General features: G+C 37.6%; 1 protein-coding gene across 1 annotated transcript in view; it reads left to right on the forward strand.

Annotated features, from left to right (window-relative positions):
* The first annotated feature begins 1280 nt into the window (after positions 1-1280).
* Positions 1281-15314, forward strand: part of LOC112026514 (DNA ligase 4) — a 58052-nt gene continuing 44018 nt past the window's right edge. Inside the window, exons 1-4 of the mRNA XM_065775787.1 lie at positions 1281-1737; positions 1846-1937; positions 2444-2529; positions 2628-2764. Coding sequence (XP_065631859.1) covers positions 1405-1737; positions 1846-1937; positions 2444-2529; positions 2628-2764 — 648 coding nt within the window. The 5' untranslated portion in view covers positions 1281-1404. The remainder of the gene's footprint in view (positions 1738-1845; positions 1938-2443; positions 2530-2627; positions 2765-15314) is intronic.

The raw sequence follows: 15314 nt of genomic DNA on the forward strand, positions 1-15314 counted from the left end.
GTTTAACAAAAATTAGTTGGTCCTATCCTTAGGGGGGACCTCGATCATCTAATCATTCCCTTCATAGAAGTTATGGGATAGAGCGGATCCAGGGGAGCCTTTTTAGCTACTCTTGTCCACCCATGGACCCAGAAGTGCCTACAGGTTGGTGCCCAGTAACTATTTAAGGTATGCGCGTCAGCAATCGCCTTAAGCATTAAGTCTAGGTTTGAACCAAAATGAAGGGTTATGTCATGCATTTTAAAATGAAAGGGGAAACACTTTCCAAACAAGCACAACAGATATATAAACAGATAAAGGTGCAGCAGAAATTATTTGCAGCAGAAAATAATTTCAGAGAGTGTTGATAGAGTTCTATGTAGTTTTCTTATGAATAACATATAGTGAAGGACTAAGTGTTGATAGAGCCAACAGATGGAGAATCATAGGGATACGCAAAAAAACATTAGTTTACAAAAAGTTCATTACAATCTATCTAATAAAGATAAATTTCTTGTAGTTATACTATTTTTTTTTATTCATTCTTAACTACATTTTCCATTAACGAAATATTTTTAACAATCTTCTTAAGGTAATCAATTATATTAGTTTCGAATCATTCTTATCTAAACTCTTTACCTATTAACTATCTCCAAATTTTACAGATCCAAATTGGGTAGGGCACGTCTACCATCTCAAAATAAATTTAGAAAACTATGGCATGGGTACACAAAAACCACTGTTTACAAAGAAGTTTATAGCAATCTTCTTAAGTTAAACTTCTTTCAATTATAATATTTTCCACTTATTCTTAAATAAATTGCATTTGCTATTAACAAAATGAATTTAACAATCTTCTTAAGGTAACAATGAATTATTCTAAATTGAATAATTCTTAAATAAGCTCAATTACCTATTATCTTCGAATTTGTACAGATCCAAATTGGGTAGGGCAAGTCCATCATCTCAAGATAAGTTCAAAAAACTATGGTTTTGTGCCAAAAAGAAACACTTCTTTTTGTTTCATGATTCTAATTTCCCAGGTTACATGATCTTATTTTGTTTTTATTATAATAGTTTCACAGGTTGAATTCAGATAATTTTACGTTTATAAATGGTATAAAAAAGTGTAATAAGGCGCATAAATAATAAAATAAGTTGACAAAATAACCCATGCCAAAGGTACATTTAGTTTTCTAAATAGTTTTGAAAACGCGTTAAGCAACAAAATTGCTTGAAAATTTAATGTTATTTTGAAATAAAAAAAAAAAAACGAGAAAATTTGACTTGACAGACGACAAGAAGTATTTGGAATTTTGGACCCACTTTGAAATTTGCAAGTGCACACGCACAGCGGTTGGCGAGTTTTGGGTTTCTTTTGCTTGAAACCGAAATCGAAGTCCGGGGGGAATCTGAAAGTTGGAAATGACGGAGCAGATGAAGTTCAGCGTAGTGTGCAGCCTATTTAGTTGGATGCAGCGGAGTAAGTCGTTGGGCAAGAAGCGCTCCAAGTTCCGCAAATTCCTGGACACCTTCTGCAATCCCCGCGATTACTTCACAGCAATCCGCCTCGTGCTCCCCAACCTGGACCGCGAGCGCGGTACCTATGGCCTCAAGGAGTCCGTTCTCGCCACCTGTCTCATCGATGCCCTCGGCATGTCTCGCGACTCTCAGGACGCCCTCCGCCTTCTCAATTGGCGCAAAGGAGGCGCCCAAACTGGTGCCAATGCCGGCAATTTCTCGCTCGTTGCTGCGGAGGTTTGCTGCCCTGTCCTAAATTTATGGTTTGCTCTATTATTATTATTATTATTTTTATTTTTATTTTTATTTTTTACTGACTGAAGGCAGTCTCGTGCGTGCAAACAGGTTTTGCAGTGTAGACAAGGAATGGCGTCTGGTGGACTAACAATTAAGGATGTCAATGACTTACTTGATCGTTTGTCTTCCAGCGAAAACAGGTATATTACATAAAAAGAACAAAGTTTGTTTAAAGAATTACAATAAATCAGATAGAATAACTAAGATAGTTTTCAAAATCACTAGTGGAATTACAATGCGTAAAACCCCAAACCTACCCAAGACCAGTTCCGTTGAGCTGCCAACTCCATTTATTTTAGATCTGTTTGGTTATGTTTTCAGAAATTTGTTTGCAAAAACATTGAGGCCCCTTTTGATACATGCAATTAAACAACAATGTTTAGCTTTTAAACAACATTACACGTATTTTCAAGCATTTTTTTTATCTACACGTATTTTTAAAAAATACAAACGATGTTACTAGAATAACATAGCCAAAAGAAGATGTTTCAGTGGTACAATTATAACTGATAGCTAGTTCATGAACAGTACAAAGCACAGTATAGTCTAAACATTATGTATTTTTATTATTATTGTTTTTTTCATGATGTCATTATGGACCTTCTTGCTCATTTTGTTTCTTTGTATGATGCACTCATGGCTACAGGGCCGAGAAGACATCAGTTCTTTCTACTCTGATAAACAAGACAAATGCACAGGAAATGAAGTGGATTATTATGATTATTCTTAAAGGTGTTTGTTCATTGACATCCTCCATAGTTTGTTGAGCTCTTTCCTTCGTTACTGCAAACTATGTTTGTTATCTAACTTTTTATTTTTATGTTTTGAAGATCTAAAGCTGGGGATTAGTGAAAAAAGCGTTTTTCATGAATTCCATCCTGATGCTGAAGACTTGTTTAATGTTACCTGTGACTTAAAATTGGTTTGTGAAAAGCTGAGGGATAGAACTCAACGGCATAATCGACAGGTCTGTTACTAATTTTCAAGCAATTCTTTGATTCTGTTTTTCATAATTTATTTTCTTTTGGCACTTTTTTTTTTTTTTTTCCTCTTGTGCTTTTGGAGGCATGTTATTTTTAAGCACTAGTTTATGACACAATGTTGTAATGAATATGAGTTGTCAAATGAAGCCAGATATAATAGCATTTAGGGTTTGACTTAAAGTGCGTATAAAGAAACTCACTTGAAGGGCTCTCTTTACAACTGTTAGTGCTATGTTTGGAATCTAGACCATTTATGTCTGCCAAATCAATTCCTCTTGTTAGTACTATCTTTGATTTTCTTTTGCCTCTTAGAATAGTTTTATGATTCCTTTATTTCCCTTTGTTTCAGTTTTTTCCTTTGTTCACTATTGTGAACTCTATGTATTTTTTCTTCTATTCCTTTTTTAATTATATTACTTTCTTAACTATCACAAAAAAAAAAAAAAAAAAACTCATTGGAAGTACCCATTGAACCCAAGAAGACAAAGGTCCAAAATGCATATGCAATGTCACATTGTAACAGCAAATAATCCACAGTTTCGGGGCTTTTGCCATTGGTTTGCAATACTAATCTACTAGAGTGACCCAATTTTAAGAGATTATCACATGTTAGAATCTTTACCCAAGCTGTTGTCCGCACAAAGAATGCAGCCCTTTTGAGAGCCATAGCTTTTTTTATTTTATTTTTAATTTTTTATTATTAAATAGAGCCACAGCTTTTCTAAGAGAAATGTGCATCATTGAACCTCTCAACGCCACGTAATTGCCATTCAACCTCCACATCATATGATCAGAGTATTCTCTCCTTGGAATGCTTGAGTACAAAATATCACAAAATGAATTTGCTGACTCTAGTTCTCAATCATTGAAATTTCTATTGAACATGACATTCCATTAGTGTGCGCTCCCATCATTTTGATAAAGTAAGATTTAATTGAGGATCTTTATCATTAGCCATTGCATACAACTTGGGGTACATGTTCATCTCCTTCAAAGATTGATTACCACACCCTGCAAAATCTTACCTTGTTGCCATTTCCTACCCATATTGTGCATGATCCATTGATTGCCCATGAATGGTTATATAGGGTTTGTTTGGGAACAGCTTATCTAAGCTTTTTGTTGAAAACTTTGTGCTGAAAGTTTGCTAAAGAATACTTGTACCTTGAAAAAATTTGAAAAAGTGAGAAAAGTCGGGAAAAGTGAGGTTTTAAAAAGTTATGCATAAAAGCTAAAAGCTTAAAGCTAACGCCAAACTCACCCATAGTCGCCTCAGATTCAGCATACCACGTACAAGTTAGATTTGGAGAAAGCATATGATCACGTGCATTTAAATTTCTTGTTGTATATGCTTAAAAGATGTGGTTTTGGTCCTAGATGGAGGCAGTATATACTCATACTATCGTGTATTTCCGTGGTTCGATTCTCATTACTTGTGAATGGTAGTTTGGGTGGTTTCTTCCACAGTTTTTAGGGGGAATTTTTTTTTTTTTTATAAGTAATAAAGATTTATTGATATAAAAAAGAGACTTAAGTAGACAAGGAGTATATAGGAGTGTACAGATTAAATAAAAAAATTACATAAATCAAGTAAATTTAAAATTAAAGAAAAGGGTTGGTTTCTCCACACTGACAACCAGTCCAATAAGGTTCTAAAAAATAATAACTTGAAATCAGACATAGAATGCTCACTATCGTCAAATCACCTATTATTTCTTTCCTTCCAAATACACCACATCAAACAATAAGAAACAATGATCCATATATATCCGTTACGACGGTGACCAAATCGACCTTGCCGGCAAGCAAGAAGCTCAATAACAGACTTTGGCATAACCCAACAAATTCCAAATAAACCAAAAACCATAGCCCACAGATCCATAGCAACCAAATAATGAAGGAAGAAATGGTCAACAATTTCACTATCATACTTGCACATATAACACCAATCCAAAATACATACCTTTCTTTTCCTTAAATTGTCAATTGTCAAACATTTCCCCACGGCAGTAGTCCATACAAAGAAAGCCACTCTAGAAGGAATCCTTTGCTTCCAAATGCTCTTCCAAGGAAAAAATTGATCACTATGGCTAGCTAGAAGATAGTAATATGCACTAACCGTAAACCCCTTACTCTTATTAGGTAACCAGCACCTCTTATCCTCCCTAATCCCCTTACAAGATTGCTATAGATGGAATCCATGAAGCTCCAGAAAGCTTCCAATTCCCAATCATGCACATCCCTAAAAAAAATGTATACCCCATTGAAGGACTCCATTGGTGTACCTCATTAGATTAGCCAAACTTGCCTCCTTGGTTTGACAAATCCTAAATAATTCAGGATAGTAGTCAGTAAGAGAAGTCGTTCCACACCACCGGTCTAGCCAGAATTGCACTTTTGATCCATCTCCAACTTCATACGAGATAAATCGAGATAAAGAGGGCCACCCTTGTCTAATATTTTCCCACAAACTGACTCCATATGGACTAGAGATTGAACTAGAACATCAACCACACACTTCACATCCATACATCACCTCTGTCACTTGTTGCCAAAGAGCATCCCTTTCTTGCCCATATTTCCACAACTACTTTCCTAATAAAGCTACATTAAAAATTATCAGATTCCTAATCCCTAAACCACCTGAAGAAAGTGAGGCACAAACAATTGCCCATTTAACAAGATGAAATTTGGGTTCATCCCTTAGGCCAACCCAAAATAAGTTTTGCTGAAGTCTTGCAATTTGGTTAGCCATTGAAGTAGGAATAGGAAATAAAGAAAGAAAATCAGTAGGAAGATTTGGGAGTGCTATTAATAAAGTGACTTTACCTCCCTTGGATAAATAGAATTTTATCCAACCCGCTAATTTCCTTTCTGCCTTCTCCAAAATTGGATTTCAGATTGTCTTGTCCTTAAATTTTGCACCTAAAGGAAGACCCAAATATTTCATTGGAAGAGACCCTTCCTCAAGAGTCTTTTTGAGTGGATAATTGCTTTTGGGCTTGCTTTCTTGTGCTTTTTTGCCTGATTTGCTTGCTCAATGTTCTTTCAGCATGTAATTTTGGTGTATTTGTTGTACGCTTCTTGTGTACTTGGGTTATGCCCTTTCAGATTTTTTAATGAAATTTTACTTATTATTATTGTTATATTTATTTATTTATTTTTTCCATAGACGGGCTAACTCCCATAGAATAACATATCATGTCGGTTGTAGTGGTGTATGGTACAATATGTGAATAGGTAGAGGATTTGGATATCTGAGAACATATTCGTAGTTTGTACAGAACACTTTACCAAGAGCCAAAGAGTGGATGCGTCGGAGTTCTCTTTAATTGATGAGCAGGAACAATTGTCACTAGAGTGGGAATTTGATAGGGAGAAGGTAGTTAAGACATTGAAGGAGATAAACGGTGATAAAGCTGCAGGACCTGGTGGTTTCACTATGGCATTCTTTCAACACTGTTGGTGGGTTCTTGCAGGTGATGTTATGGCTTTTTTACTTTAAACCCCAAAAGAGTATTGCCCTTAATATTAGGGATTTTTGACCTATTAGCTTGGTCAGAAGCATATATAAATTGGTAGCAAAAGTGTTGGCTAACGGTTGAAAGTTGTGTTAGAGAAGTTAGTGTCTGATTCATAGAATGCCTTAGTAGGAGGAAGACAGATCTTGGACTTAGTCCTATTGCTAATGAATGTTTGGATGGCTGGATCAAGGGCAGTGTTCCAGGTCTGATTTGCAAATTAGACATTGAAAATGCCTATGATGATGTTAACTGGGGAACTTTGCTGTATCTGTAGGAGATAATAGGGTTCAGTGGAAGATGGAGGGGTTGGCTCTAGACGTGTGTATATTTCGGTCCGGTTCTCAGTTATGGCAAAACAGTTCCCCTGTAGGCTTTTTAATAGCTTGAATGGTTGAAGGCAAGGTGACCCTCTCATGATCTCACATCTGCCGTTTATTGATGATTTGATTTTGTTTTGTGATGCAAAAAGGGAACAACTCCTTTTATGTTAAAATGGTGTTGAATTGGTTTAAGGTGGTAACAGGATTGAAATTTAATTAGAATAGGAGTGAAGTAGTCTTGGTCTGAAATGTTGGGGGACTGGAGGAGTTGGTTTATATATATATTTTTTGGATAATAAGAGATATTATTACAAAAGAACTATCTCATGCATAAGATTTAAAAGTAACACCAGGCATCCTAATATATATATATATGTATATACTATATACATATAATTACAAGAAAAAGAAATCGATTCAGTAAATTCTGTAATGGTGCCACTATCACACCATGACAATCGACCATTCACAAAGAAGTTTAATAAAGGAACTCTTCAGTTGAAACTCTAATGTATCAATGTCTTCAAAAGTGTTTCACTCCCTCCACAATATCCACCTCAGACACAAAGGAGCTAAATTCCACACAGCAGAACATTTACCAAACCAATTTTGCCAGCCAGAAAGTCAACCACTATCTACAGCATCACTCAATGAACTCCAAACAGTCCAAAAAACATAGTTACACATCACATAAGAAAATTTACAATGTAGTAAATGACCCACCATCACTCTGCATACATAAGCACCAAGCTGCCGATATGACAAAAAAAGAAACCTTTCGGAGCTTTGGCACACCAATTTTCTTTCCATGGAAAATAGACCTTTGGGCACATAACACAGCGCTGTAAGATCTAACATCAAACACCCTAGTATCATGCAAGTGCCATCTCTTCCTATTAGGACCTACACCCTTCATATAGTAAACCAAGTAGGGAAGCAATAGAATTTAACTCCCAATCATTAAGAGCTTGTTTGGTTTGGGGCTAACTCATTACTCAATATCCATCACTCAAAACTCATAACTCAAACTCATTATCCATCACTCAAAACTCATTACTCACCAATAACCCAAAACTCAAAATAATTTGTTTGGTTCATCACTCAGATTTTGATATCACTCATTTTTCCCCCTTTTTAGTGGAGCCCACACCTGCCATAGGAGCAGAACGGTAACCTCAGCCCATATAAAAAATGTTTAAAAACTCCTTCCTTCTTCTTTAACACATGCGGACTCCCTTTTTCTTAATTTTGGCAAATACCTCTTCCCAAATCTCAACACTCTACGAATCCAATACCAATCTCTCTAATTTCCATCTCTAACCCATGCCATCAAATACCCATCTCCAACTCACTACAGATTCCATCTCATATCTCTAATACCCATCTCCCTAAATTCCTATCTCCAGAAAACAGAGAGACCCATCTTGTGAAGTTGTGCGTGGACCCATCAAAAGCAAAGTTCGAAACTTCTCTTCTCCAGCAAAAGTCGAAGACCATCTCTAGCAAAAATCAAAGATTATCGGTGAGTTTTTGTTTTCGTTTCTTAGTTGTAGTGCTCTGTTTCTCTTGCTCTATTGGTCTTCATTTTGTTTTCTTTCTCTGCCCCGAAAGGAACACTGAAATTCATGAATGGGTTCTTAAACTCATATCCTTACTTGCTTCGATCATGGACTGTGGTGCCATGGAGCTAGCTTGCTAGAGATGAAGAGGGAAGTGAAAATGAGAAGAGGCTGAGAAAGGGAAGTGAGAAGAGGTTGAGAGAGGGAAGTGAGAAGAGGGAAAATTTTCGGCAAAAATTTTGGGGAGAAATAAAATGGAACAAGGGAGCTCCAACGGTAATAACCCAAAGCTTGAGATGGATGTGACAATGCATTGGCTTCGAGGCCCACAATCTCATCTTATTTACGCTACTTGCCACTGAGTTTCAGTTTTCAAGTTTTGAAAACACTTGAAACCTGTTTTCACTTTCCATCACCTGCATCCATTTTTTTTGAGTATTTGAGTAATGAAAATAGTGATCCAAAACTCCTCCAAACAAATGCTCATTGGACCCACTCGATTTGGATGATGGATCATGAAAACTGAGTGATATCACTCAGTTTTCATCCCATCCAAACAAGCTCTAAATGGTCTAATGATTGAACACTTCAATCCTTCTCATTTCCGCTGAAGCTAAGTTCTAAATAAGTGGATTCAAATGCATCTGGATTGGCAACTAATGGGAACAAAGCTAGGTACTGCTTCTTCAAGGGTTGATCCCCTCACCACCTATCATGCTAGAAACCCACCCTATCTCCAATCCCCACATTAAACAGTCCCACCCCTAGTACTAATAAAACAGTCCCACCCCACTCGAATATAAGCTACACCACGTGGCTATGCACTGACTTCTTTGTTGTAAAGTTGGGAATCTGCTAATAAACTATTTTGGTATGCTTATTTTTTTGATAGGTAAAAAAAAAAAGGAGTGACAGTAGGGTATGGAAAAAGTTACATCTATCAAAGGGGGATGGTTAATCCTTCTTAACAGTACACTGTTGAGTCTTCAAGCCTTCTACCTCTCTTTGTTTGCCATCCTCTCTCATGTATCAAGTAGATTGGAGCAGTTGGAGAGAAATTTCTTATGGAGTAGACTAGGGGAGTAGTCCAAGTTTCACTTGGTGCATTGGAATATGGTGTGTTCTCCTATTGCTTGTGGTGGCTTGGGGGTGCATGTATTGGGTACATTTAATCACATCTCTTTTAGGGAAATGGTGACGCAGTTCATTTTTAAAGCTAGCTATACTAGTGCTTATGTTGTATGATAAATAGCTCCTTTTACTTTTAATAGCCTTTATCACCTGTAATAGAAAGTTAGTTAGTTGATAGGTTGTTAGTGATAAGTACAATAACTTATTAGTTAATTAGAGAAGTTTTTTAGGCTTTGACCAATCACATGACAACCTCATGGTGGGTTCTTATAACTAACTCAGTAGCTTGCTTATGTAACTATAAATAAGCAAGGTTGTTTGTAACTAGTTTTTTTGATAAGTAATAAGTTTATTGATATCAAAAAGGGAAGCACCCTAGTACATAGGGAGTGTACAAGGGGTCAAACAATCAAGAACAAAAATTACAAGAATCTAGGAAATCAAGAAAAGATGAAAATGATTGGTTCTGCAATGCAGCCAACCAATCCATTAAAGTTCTAAAGAAAAATAGCTTCAAGTCTGAAATTGATTTCTCCTTATCTTCAAAGCACCTAATATTTCTCTCTCTCCAAAGACACCATAATAAGCAGTGGGGAACAATCAACCATATATACCCATTTCGATGACAATCAAATTTGCCTTGCCAACATGCTAAAAGCCCCACTACCGACTGCGGCATAACCTAGCTCACTCCAAATAATCCGAACACCATAGCTCACATATCCCTTGCAACTGGACAATGAAGAAAAAGATGATCAACCGATTCACTATTACACTTGCACATGTAGCACCAATCCAATATCCAAACTCTCCTTTTTCGTAAATTGTCAATCGTTAAGCACTTCTCCAAAGCAGCAATCCAAACAAAGAAAGCTACTCGAGAAGGAATCTTCTGTTTCCAAATACTTTTCCAAGGAAAGCAATAGTCATTAGAGCCCACTAAGAGACTATAATAGTCTTTAACCAAGAAGCCCTTCTTTCTATCAAGTTTCCAGCACATCTTATCCTCGCCAAACCCTTTCACCGAAGCACCATAAATGGTATCCATGAAACCAACCAATGCCTCTAATTCCCGAGCATGCACACCCCTAAAGAAACTCACATCCCAAAAAAAGGACTCCATTATCAAGAAAGAAAAGATGAAAATGATTGGTTCTGCAATGCAGCCAACCAATCCATTAAAGTTCTAAAGAAAAATAGCTTCAAGTCTGAAATTGATTTCTCCTTATCTTCAAAGCACCTAATATTTCTCTCTCTCCAAAGACACCATAATAAGCAGTGGGGAACAATCAACCATATATACCCATTTCGATGACAATCAAATTTGCCTTGCCAACATGCTAAAAGCCCCACTACCGACTGCGGCATAACCTAGCTCACTCCAAATAATCCGAACACCATAGCTCACATATCCCTTGCAACTGGACAATGAAGAAAAAGATGATCAACCGATTCACTATTACACTTGCACATGTAGCACCAATCCAATATCCAAACTCTCCTTTTTCGTAAATTGTCAATCGTTAAGCACTTCTCCAAAGCAGCAATCCAAACAAAGAAAGCTACTCGAGAAGGAATCTTCTGTTTCCAAATACTTTTCCAAGGAAAGCAATAGTCATTAGAGCCCACTAAGAGACTATAATAGTCTTTAACCAAGAAGCCCTTCTTTCTATCAAGTTTCCAGCACATCTTATCCTCGCCAAACCCTTTCACCGAAGCACCATAAATGGTATCCATGAAACCAACCAATGCCTCTAATTCCCGAGCATGCACACCCCTAAAGAAACTCACATCCCAAAAAAAGGACTCCATTATCAAGCTTCATAAGTTCAGCCACACTAATCTCCTTATCTCAGCAAACTCTAAACAATTTAGGATAACCGACTACAAGAGAAGTCTCACCACACCAATGGTCTTGCCAAAATTTCACCTTAGATCCATCCCCAATATCATATAGAATGTGGCGAGAAAAAGAAGGCCAACCCCGACTAATATATTTCCACAAGCCAACACCATATGGACCATTAATAGGCCTAGTACACCAGCCACCCCATTCACTGCCATATTTCACCTCTATCACTTTCCTCCAAAGGGCATCTCTCTCCATCCCAAATCTCTATAACCACTTCCCAAGCAAAGTTTCATTAAAGAGTCTTACTTTTCTTATCCCCAAGCCACCCGATGCAATGGGGCTACAAACAGTAGCCCATTTAACCAAATGGAATTTTGGTTCATCTCCAATGCCACCCCATAAGAAATTTCTCTGAAGTTTCTCAATTCGGTTAGCCACAGTTGCAGGAATAGGAAATAGAGATAGGAAATAAGTGGGTAAATTAGATAAAGTGCTTTTAATTAAATTGACTCTCCCTCCCTTTGATAAGTACAAACGTTTCCATCCTGCTAATCTCCATTCTATCTTCTCCAGAATTGGGTTCCATATTGCATTATCCTTGAATTTAGCACCCAAAGGAAGACCCAAATTCTTCATTGGAAGAGTACCTTGTTTACAGCCGAGTACAATCAACAATAAATCCAAATTATCCACCATACCCACTGGAACTAACTCTGACTTACCCAAATTTATCTTTAGACCAGAGACCGCCTCAAACCAAATGAGTATCATACGGAGAAATAGAACCTGATCTAAATCAGCACCACAAAAAATCAAAGTGTCATCCGCAAAGAGAAGATGAGACACCGCCAATGATATTCCTTCTTCATGACCCACACAAAAGCTTGACATGTGACCATCATGGACAGCTTTATCCAACATTCTCCCAAGGGCTTCCATAACCAATATAAACAGCAAAGGGGACAATGGGTCACCTTGTCTCAACCCCCTGGAACTCTCAAAAAACCCATAAAGAGAGCCATTTATCAGAATAGAGAAACGAACTGCAGATATGCAAAAGAATATCCATTGCCGCCATTTAGCAGAGAACCCACCATTTTCTAGTAACTGCATAAGAAATCCCCAATTCACATGATCAAAGGCCTTCTCAACATCTAATTTACAAAGCAGCCCTGGTAACCCAGTTTTCAATTTGCTATCAAGACATTCATTAGTAATAAGTACAGGGTCAAGAATCTGCCGGTTCCTCACAAAAGCATTTTGTGAAGCTGAAATTATATCTTCCATGACTATGCGAAATCTGTTGGCTAAGACCTTAGCAATAATTTTATAAACCCCCCCAACAAGACTAATAGGGCGAAAATCCTTAACTTCAATTGCTTCAATTTTTTTTAGGTATGAGGGTGATAAAAGTTGCATTCAAACTCTTCTCAAACTGACCTTTAGCAAAAAAATGATGAAAAACAGCCATAAGATCAGTTTTGATAATACCCCAGCAAGCTTGGAAGAAAGCCATTGGAAACCCATCTGGTCTAGGCGATTTGTCACCATTAAAATTCTGTATGACCTCAAAATTTTTTGTCTCATCAAAGGGTCTATCTAGCCAATCTGTATTATCACCAGAAATCCTAGGAAATGCCAAGACTTCTGGAAACGGTCTATCAACTTGCTCCTCAGAGTATAATTTCATAAAGAATTGAGTAATACAATCAGTAATAATACCTTGATCTGAAAACAAGATTCCATCAACCATAAGGCTCTTAATACCATTATTTTTTCCATGAGAATTAGCCATTCTATGGAAAAATTTAGTATTAGCATCTCCCTCCCTCAAATGCAGCACCCTAGACTTCTGCCTCCAACTAACCTCTTCTAAAAGAGTGAACTTTTCAATCTCGGTACGGAGATCAATTTGTTCTAACTTTTCCTCAGCTGTTAATGGTTGAGTCTCCTCTCTAACATCCAAATCATTCAACTTGTTCCAGAGATGTTGTTTTTTAATAGTGACATTACCAAATTCCACTTCGATCCACTTTTTTAGATCCAACTTCAAAGCTGCCAACTTCTTAGCTAGTACAAAACTTGGGTTGCCTTGGAACAAATAAGATGTCCACCAAGCCTTCACTTTATCAACAAAATTTTCCACTCTCAACCACATATTTTCAAAACGAAAAGGAGTTCTACCCTTCCGATGACTTCAAGAAATCTCTACCTATGAACCTATCAAGAAAAAAAAAAAGGAAATCTCTACCTATGAGGTATTATTCTTTTTTTGATAGGTAACGGAAAAATATTATCTGAGAACATATTCGTAGTTCGTTCTTTTTTTTCTCTAAGCAACTTAGCTTTCTAAAGTGGCTTTCCTTTTTGCAATTTTGCTCCATCGTAATTTGGTATCAGAGCTTGAGATCCATTTGCGAATTCAAGTTCTTTCTTGTCCTTTCTATTCTCTAGCATAGCCTATTCAAGATTCAATAGTGAGCCTAAGGATTTGTGTTGATGGCACTAGTAGTATACAATAGAAGGAACAAGAAAGCTTTTGCAGCGCATGAACTTGAGGTGCAGGTTCATCCCAGGCAGCAGCCGCATCCAAACCAAGAAGGAGAACCCTAGGTGACATTGGAGTAGATTATGGAGCTGCTAAGGGGGCAGCTTGCTGCCTTGACTGAGGAAGTGAGAAGAAACCAGCATCATCATCCTAGAAATGATGATGAACTTGTTGAAGATGCTGAAACTGACAGTCATAGCAACTTCGGTAACCCAATTGGTCAGCTTGGAGGAGGTGTCCCAAGGCAAGTGTCTGGTCCTCCAAGGGGAGAACCAAAATGGGAATCCAAATTCAATATTGAGTTACCTAAGTTTTATGGTAGCTTGAATCATGAAGAATTCGTGGATTGGCTTTCCATGAGGTACTAGATTCCAAGAAGGTGAAGTTAATCTCTATCAAGCTGAAAGGGAGAGCTTCAGCTTGGTGGGAACAACTCCAAGTTTATAGAGTTAGGAGGGGGGTAAAAGAAAGATCCAAGATTGGTCCAAGATGAAGCAGAAAATGAGAAACCAGTTTCTGACTTTCAATTATATGCAGTCCTTGTACAAACAACTGCATAATTTGAAGCAACATGGTGGAGTGGAAGAGTATACAAAGGCATTTTATCAATTGGTAGCTCGAGTAGACCTGAATGAGAGTGAAAAACAGATGGTTACAAGGTTCTTGAGTGGTCTTAAACCACCAATTCAAAATGCCTTATCTTTGCACCAACTGTGGTTTGTTTATGAAGCTGAAGCTTACAATAGAACCTTGATGTTTGAGAAGCAACTTGCAAGAAAAGCTTTTGTAAAGTTCCAAGCTTATGGTGGTAGCAGAAGTACCCAAGTTAGCATTCAAGGAAGGCCAACTACTAACAGTTCATAGTCTTTCAAGATTGACAATGGAGGTCTGCCTTCAACTTTTGGTGTTGCCAACGTAGTCCCTAAAGCAACAAAAAGTTTTACATTTAAGTGCTACAAGTGTGGAGAAGTTGGACACAAGGCCACATATTGTAAGAAAGGGGGAGTTAATGCTCAAGGCAAGGTTAAAGCTTTGATGATTGAAGGTTGTGAAGACCAGGAAGATGAAGAATTTCTAAATGAGCTCATGAAATCCCCCAATGGTGTCCTTTTTTGGGATGTGAGTTTCTTTAGGGGTGTGCATGTTCGAGAATTAGAGGCTTTATCAAGTTTCATGGAAACCATTTATGGTTCTTCTATTAGGGGGGTTGGTGAGGACAAGATGTGTTGGATTCCTAACAAAGCTAAGGGGTTCTTGGTGAAAGACTACTATAGAATTCTTGCTGGTCCTACTATCTTCGGTTTCTCTTGGAGAAGTATTTGGAAGCAGAAGACCCCCTCTAGAGTAGCTTTCTTTGTTTGGTCTGCTGCATTAGGGAAATGCTTGACGATTGATAATTTGCGAAAAAGGAAGGTGTGGATTTTGGATTGGTGCTACATGTGCAAGAGTAATGCTGAATCGGTTGACCATCTATTCCTCCATTGCCCCGTTGCCATGGATCTCTGGTCTATGGTCTTGGGTTTATTTGGAGTTTCTTGGGTTATGCCCCCTACTGTTTTGGGGCTGTTAGGGTGCTGGCAAGGCAGCTTTGGTCGTCATC

The sequence above is a fragment of the Quercus suber genome, unplaced genomic scaffold (genome assembly GCF_002906115.3).
Source record: "Quercus suber isolate HL8 unplaced genomic scaffold, Cork oak 2.0 scaffold_119, whole genome shotgun sequence".
Classification (NCBI taxonomy): Eukaryota; Viridiplantae; Streptophyta; class Magnoliopsida; order Fagales; family Fagaceae; genus Quercus; species Quercus suber.